The following is a 7,039-nucleotide window of genomic DNA, read 5'->3' as shown; positions in this document are numbered from 1 at the left end:
CTAACAACAACAGCAGCAGCATGTATCTCTCTATGGAGTACCCAGTAATATGCCAGGACATACCAAGGCTTCACAAAGTGTGCAAAATGCATTTGGTCAATATAAACATTTGATTAAAAAAATAATGATCAAACAAGAAACAGAATAAAATATCGGTTTTGCAACATCGTCTGTACAAACAGTCAGGAACTTACATATTTAAAAAGAGTTTGAACCCAAAGCTTGAGTAAGATCTATTTTTTTTTTTTTTTTTTTTTTTTCCTTTAAATCTAAAAAGTAAACTTGGGTTTTAAAACAGTCTTGGCCCAACACTTTTTGTTCAAGGTTTCCAAGTGCATAAATCTCCTCACTTTCCACAGCAAGCCAACCCCTGGTAAGCTCTTCACACGTGTACGTGCTCTGACGGTCCCAATGCACCCAGGAAAGGAGTTATTGCTGGTAACAGCTGCATTCAAAATGCTTTAACATCGCCCGTGTTAGATAAGCCCTGTAAAAAAGGCCACCTATTCAAACCACTTTCATTGGAATACTAATGAATGGCATTAGCCTTCTTAAAGCAGCAACGTGGCACCTCTGCCCAGAGAAGCTAGTCCTTCCAGAGCTGCCTGGCGAGACAGATTTTTGTAAGAGTTGAAATGCTCAAGAGAAGCAATTTGATGCCCAAGTTTCCAACCAGATGGCGCCTTCTTCATGTGGACTCCAGCGTGTTCAGCTGAAACAGGTTGTGGTTGGTGGGGGTGGTAAAGTAGAGCTGTTCACTGGGTGAGCGGTTGTCGCATGGGCTGTTGAGTCCCAGAGTCCTCTCAAAGTCCAGCAGCTGGCCCATGAAGTTAAAATTTGGGGAGATGTTGGATTTTTTCCTTTTCACAAAGTCATAGGCATCATTAAGGGACAAGTTGAGTTTCTGCATCAAGTAGGCGACGGTGACCGTTACCGACCGGCTGATGCCAGCGAGGCAGTGAACAAGGATCCCACACTTCTTGGAACGGGCCTCATCTGAAACAAGACAAGGGGAAGGGGGAGTCTATTATTCCGCACCGAGAAAGCAAAGCTTTGGAGCAGGGCCAGGTGACAGCTGCATACTCAAAGGACCAGGATGACTGCCAGAACTGGATCCTCTGCTCCTACCGACACCACCTCAAATCCCTTTGACACCTCATCCCTTCTGTAAGAGCTACTGAGAGATTCCCACTATGCAGCAACGTGGCGCAGACCCATTTGACACAGCAAGACCACGCATCTCAGACATTAGAGGAGAGCTTGGCACACATCCCTTTCCCGGAGAGCATCAGTACCATCTAAAGACAGACAGGGCTGGAGACAACAGCTCCAGGGAGATGCTGGGCATAGCACAACCACCACCAAAGCAACACCTGGCCGCACACAATACAGAAGCATGGCCCAACACCATGCAAACGACTCTCCTTTGCTATTCTCATAGCAGAGAGACTTTCCACTAGAAAGTTATTTGAATGTAATCAAAGCCAAGTGAAGCCAAGCCTGAAGTGCAGGAACTTCCCTTATTGTGAAATCCTTTTCAGGACTGAAAGAAGTGCACTTCACTACAAACAAATGCTTGCGTTGGAGAAGATTTTCTCGGAACGAATGGCAGCGGGGAGTAGGAATGCAGGCTGTACCAAAAAATTGCAAAAGAACAGAAACAACATTTCCCCTCCTTGGCCACTGATTGAAAAGCACACACATGCTCATTGTCTCTCTCACAGCCAGAACAGCATGACCTCTTTATGAATTGACATCTTGATGCTAACAGAGGGACACACTGCAGAGCACACTGAGCGCATACAAGTACACAGCTCCACTTACTTCTGGGCAGCTATATTTGCAGTCTATTGCTGGACAGAGTTTGGCAGGGAGGGAGAAGGTGGCAAGAGAAAGAGGGTCCCCAGGCAAAGCCAGTAGAGACACTCTGGCACCATCAACATGGGGGAATGCAAAGAGGCTGCAGGCAAAGTGAAATCCAGACCCAAGCCACAACAAGACCCTGTCCCAGCCTCTAAAACCAGGCAGGGATTTCCAGTGCTGTGGGCAACCACCCCCCAGCACATCCAGCCCTCCCGCCACTCTCTCTCTACTCCATATTCTTCCAAGACATTACTGTTTCTCATCTGACTTGTGCTGCAGTTCTTGGTGTTCAATTTTTAGAGTGAGATAATCTTTCATTTCCTGCCATTAAACGGAAAGCATGAGCACTGTGTTCACAGGGACACTGCCTGAACGGAGCAGGCAGCTCCCAAAAGCCACATGCCAGCAGGGACCCTGTGAGCCACCCATGATGTTTAATAATGGATTCTGCATGGGAAGCGCAGACAGACAATCAAACAGGTCCCTGACGCAGGCAAAGGTGCCCCTTGCCCATATCTACCACATTATACTTTCAACCAGATAAAAAGCCATCAAGCTTTTAATAGTTAGCGTTAGCGATGACCTGTGCCAATTTCCCAAGTAAATCAGAACTGATGAGGCTAATGACCATCACCAATACTCCACACAGCTCACACTGGAAGGGAGCACCTCCTTTCAGCCCAACAGACACTTCCACAAGAAAAAGCAGCAATTTTCAAAATTAATGCTAAAGGCATCCGCCCTTGTGCCCATCTCAACACCCAGCCCAGGCTGCTCAGAGGCTGTCTTGCACAGCACTTTCCCCAGCAGAGCTCCGGAGTGTAATTATTATCACTCATTGCGCTGACACTTACCTTTGGAAAAGTAACCATACAAGGAGTTAGTTAACACTAGGGAGACTTCCAGCAGGACCAGAACTAGACTAGCAAATCCCCTGCTGAGAACCCTGCTCCCCCCACCCTGACACTCTAAGCACATTTGGGAAACTGCTGGCACCACTCACAGTAACAAAGCTCCCAGAAGCACTCCTTCTTGCAAGCAAAAACCAGGTGCCCAGAGCTCCACACTGCCTCAGCTCAGTGATTTCACACCGTAGCGAACCCCCACTGAAGGGCAAGCAGCAGCAGGGCTGCTTCTCCTGCACTGCTCACAGGAGACCTGGCTGAAGGGCTGGAGGTCCAGACGAGGAGGACTCCATGAATCCATTCCAGCAAACACGCACCAAAGGCATCACTCCAGCAGCGTGCCACCCAGCTGCTAAGCTAGCAGTGATGCCATGCCCAGAGAGGTAAGGCCACAGACCGTCCGCAGCACCACTAGGAAGCTGCTTGCCACATTCCCAAGTGGTGAGCATGAGAAGAGACATTCTGCCAGCTACCTACCAATAAAAGCAATGGCCTCAGGAAAGAACTGAGAAAGGTTCTGGCTCCAGTGATCTGAGATGGGGATCTGCTTGTACTTGAACTCTCCGTCGTGCTCAAACATGTTTGGCAGGTTGGGAGTCACATTTAGGATGTATTTAATGCCATATTTGCCCAGGATGTCCAAGTTGGTAGAATCTTTGGCACAGCCCAGATACAGGTATGGAAGGATCTGGACTGGAAAGGCAGGCTGATTGCTGGGGATGGGGCTCCCATCTGACTCTGTCGCGCTGCTGGGTTCCCGGTCAGATTCACCATCCGAGCAGTCAGAGCTTATCCGCAGCCCTCCCAGGCCAAGGACAGACACCGGGGGAGAGTTGCTGGGTGAGGAGCTGTCAAGGTTTGTCTCGCAGTGCTCTGAATATTCAGTCTGAAACTTGTTAAAGCCACCTGGGAAAGGGAAAAGGCAGAGAGAAACGTGTTTTACTCTTCCGCACGGATGTCCTTCCATCCGAACACATGTGCACGCACTTTCAACTACCCAAGAAGTGCCACAAGGAAGGCTTCCCCCAGGCTCTTACTGAGCAAACAAATCCCAAGCAAAGAGCTTCTTACTGAGCCTGACAAATACCAACCAAACCTCAAATGCAGGGAAAGTAACAACAAAACAAATGGCGAGACACAATCTTACTGCATTTAGCACCGTGAGATGCCAGGCTGGGGCAGTTTAGCCAGGAGCTATTATGCCATCCAGGCAGAGAAACACAGAAGTATCTGAGTTTAAAAAGTCAAACTAAGAACAAGAAGCAAATAAGGGCCATAAAAAAAAAGCCCCATACAATAACTCAGCATCAAGCAAGGAAAAAGGCTGTATGTTTTTTCCAAAAAGCCGTTCTCACCTCTAACTTATCACTACTTTTTTTTTTTTTTTTTTTTGGACAGGACAGCAACACAGGGTCACTCTTCACCTAAACCAAAGCAGGGCTGAGGAGGGATGGTACCCTTCACGCCTGTCCCCAAGGCCTTCCTCCATCTCAACAGCATGGGAAGAAAAGCAGAAGCAAACACCCCTACCAACCTGCCTCCTTCCAGGCAGCACTGAACTGTCACGGAGCCATCAGTAGCGGACACAGACAAATGGTTTAATTAGAAAGGCCTCCTGGAAACTTTGTTAGCAGTGGGGTCGGGGTCACAGAGCAGGACAGGCAGCTCCTGCCGCATCCATTCACCAACATCCCTCCTCCTCCTGCGGCCGGCAGCACCGAGGAGCCATTTTGGAATTTTAATTTGAAACAGCTCTCACGCTTCCCCGGAAAAAAAAAAAAAAAAAAAGAAAAAAAAAAAAAAAAAAAAAAGAGAGAAAGGGGCCACTCAGCCCCCTCGTGCTCATCGGGGAGCGCTCAGATCAACTTGAGCACCGCTCCTTCCTACTGTTCGCGATGGGGACAAGCGCCGCGGGCGAGGCAGAGCAGCGGCAGAGCTGGACGGGACGGGCGGGGGCTGCAGCCACCCGCACAGGCGGGCAGCGGAAGAACGGCTTCAGAAGAGGAGGGGGGGGAAGGGGCCCCTCGCTCGGGGCCCGGCTCTCGGACGCCGCCGGCCACTTCGGAAGGAGGCTCCTGGGAGCGGATCTACAAACGCCCACCTCCCGTGCCCGTATCGGGGGGAGGGGCTACCCACGTTCCCCTAACCGGGGGCTCCGAGAAGCGGCGGCATTGTGAAAAGCTCTGCCGGCAGCGGCCTCCCCCGCTTCGGCCCGACTGTTATTTCTTTCTCAACGCCGCCTCCCAGCGACCGGAGAGGAGCGGGGCCGCCGACAGTTGCGGAGGCCGAGGGGTGCTACGACACGGCCCCCTCCCCACCACCCCCAGCCTCCGCGCAGGGCGCGCGTGCTGTACCCGGAGAGCCCTCGCTCCTCCAACGCGCTGCCGGGGGCGGGCAGCCCCCTCCCAGGCAATCTGCTGTTCCTGAGGGGGGGAGAGAAGAACGCTTTTTGGGGGGGAGGAGGGGGCTGGGAGACCATTTCTGGAAAGGAGGGGCACCCCGGGGCGGCGGTGGCACGGCCGGGGTCGGCCGAGGACAGCGCGGCGGGGCGGGCACGAAGGCTGCGGCCGCTGCCGGGGGAACGGAGAGGGGCACGAGGGAGCGGGGCGATCCCAACTCCCACCATTTTGTGCGAAGGATGGAAGCGGGGTCGGGAGAAAGGGACGAGAGCCGCCGGCGGAGAGCTCACCTTTCAGGTAGTAGGCTTTGCAGCCGTCGTCGCGCAGCTTCTGGAGCAGCAGCCCCAGCACGGAGCCGGCGGCCCCGGCGTCCTGCCAGTCAGCGGTGGCCTCGTCGTAAAGCAATACGGTGTCGGCCTTGCAGCGCTTGACGAAGCGCTCCTTGTCCTCGTGGTTGGGGATAATCGAGCGGATGGGCAGGTTGCCCTTCTTGAGGCGGCGGAGCATCAGGCCGGGGATGGCCAGATTGATGGCCGTCTCGATGTGCGAGCTCTCGAACAGCTCGTGCGAGCGGCAGTCGAGCAGCAACAGCGAACGGCCGCCGCCCGACTCCAGCTCCTCCTGCAGCCACTCGGCGCTCTTGCACGGCATCGCCGCAGCCATGGGCGCCCGCGGGGAGCTTCCCCAGACCTGCGTTTTCATGGGGCTCGGCAGCAGCCCTCCCCCCGCTCCCTTCCGCCGCGGCGGCTCGCCGTGCCGGGCTCCGCGCGGCCGTGCGTACGCGCTGCCTGCGGCCCGGAGCACAGCGGCCCCGCTCTGCCCTACGCGGCGCGCCTCATCCCGGCGGCCTCAATTAAAGCGGAGCTTCGCCGCCGGCCCTGCGTGTCATGCCGCGGGGGGCGGGCGAGGGGGCGGGGCCGGCGCGCCTCGCCCTGCCGAGGCCACGCCCCCAGCGCTCTGCACCAATGAGGTGCGGCGGGAGGGGGCGGGGGCAAAGCGCGGGAAGGGGTGCGGGGTCTCGCCGAGCGCTGCGGGGCCGGAGCGGCGCTCGGTAACAAAAGCGGTGCTGGCGGAGCTCCGCGCCCATTTGGGGAAGGGGCCTCGAAGCGGACGGTGCTCGTGGCGCCCGTCTCCTTTTAGGCTAATTTTTAAGCCCGGCCCCTGCTGGAAACGCAGAGCCGACGCGGCGCTCGAGCGCGTGGTTATCTTCAAGCGGGCTGAGCGTCCCGCTGCAAGGCTGCGTGGGTTCGGCGGGCCGCGCTCGGAGCCGTTTGCGGATTTCATCGCTATCGGCAAAATAAATGTGTTTGGCGTTGCTGTTCCGTGACTCAAGCGTGTGCCCCAGACAGCAGAACGGCTGAAGCCAGCCACTTCCCCTTGCTCGGTTTATTTTTACTGCTGGTTGCTGTGGGAAGCCGTTGTGATTCAGTGCTGCAGTAGGAAGTTACCAGCGCAGCTCTTACAGCAAAGGATGTTGAGATTCTTATGCAAGCCGTGGTGAAAATAGCTGACCTTTCCGTTTGTTTCACAAAGCGCCTTCAATCCGTATGAAGAACAGCAAAAGGCTGTGCAAGGAAGGCTCATCAGGGTCTGAAGCCCTTTTGTGCTGCACGTCCTTCGTGTTCTCAGTGCCCAGGAACTTGCTCGGCTCCCCTCTGGAGGCGCGAGGAAGGCAGCTGTAACCACGGTGACAGCAGGAGGGAGTGATCTCACCTCCGTTTCGTGGTCAAACACAACCACGTAAGTTTCAGGACGGGACAGGCTCCAGGCTGGTGTCATCTGCGGAGGTGAGACCAGATTTCACCCGGCAGCATTAAAGAACCCTTGCCTCCTCAGCTAGGAGCCCAGGGGCGTGGGGAGAGGGCAGCAGAG

The 7,039-nt window shown here is 54.7% G+C and overlaps 1 protein-coding gene across 1 annotated transcript; it reads right to left on the bottom strand.

Annotated features, from left to right (window-relative positions):
* Positions 1-688: 688 nt before the first annotated feature.
* DUSP7 (dual specificity phosphatase 7) lies at positions 689-5,869 on the bottom strand (the record flags this gene model as incomplete). The annotated part of the gene is made up of 3 exons (XM_079540406.1): positions 689-996; positions 3,246-3,674; positions 5,458-5,869. The coding sequence occupies 3 exons, from the start codon at positions 5,867-5,869 to the stop codon at positions 689-691; spliced, it is 1,149 nt and encodes a 382-aa protein (XP_079396532.1).
* Positions 5,870-7,039: the final 1,170 nt, after the last annotated feature.

Source organism: Tetrao urogallus, assembly GCF_951394365.1.
Source record: "Tetrao urogallus genome assembly, chromosome: 10".
NCBI lineage: Eukaryota > Metazoa > Chordata > Aves > Galliformes > Phasianidae > Tetrao > Tetrao urogallus.
This window is presented reverse-complemented; position numbering and strand designations above follow the sequence as displayed.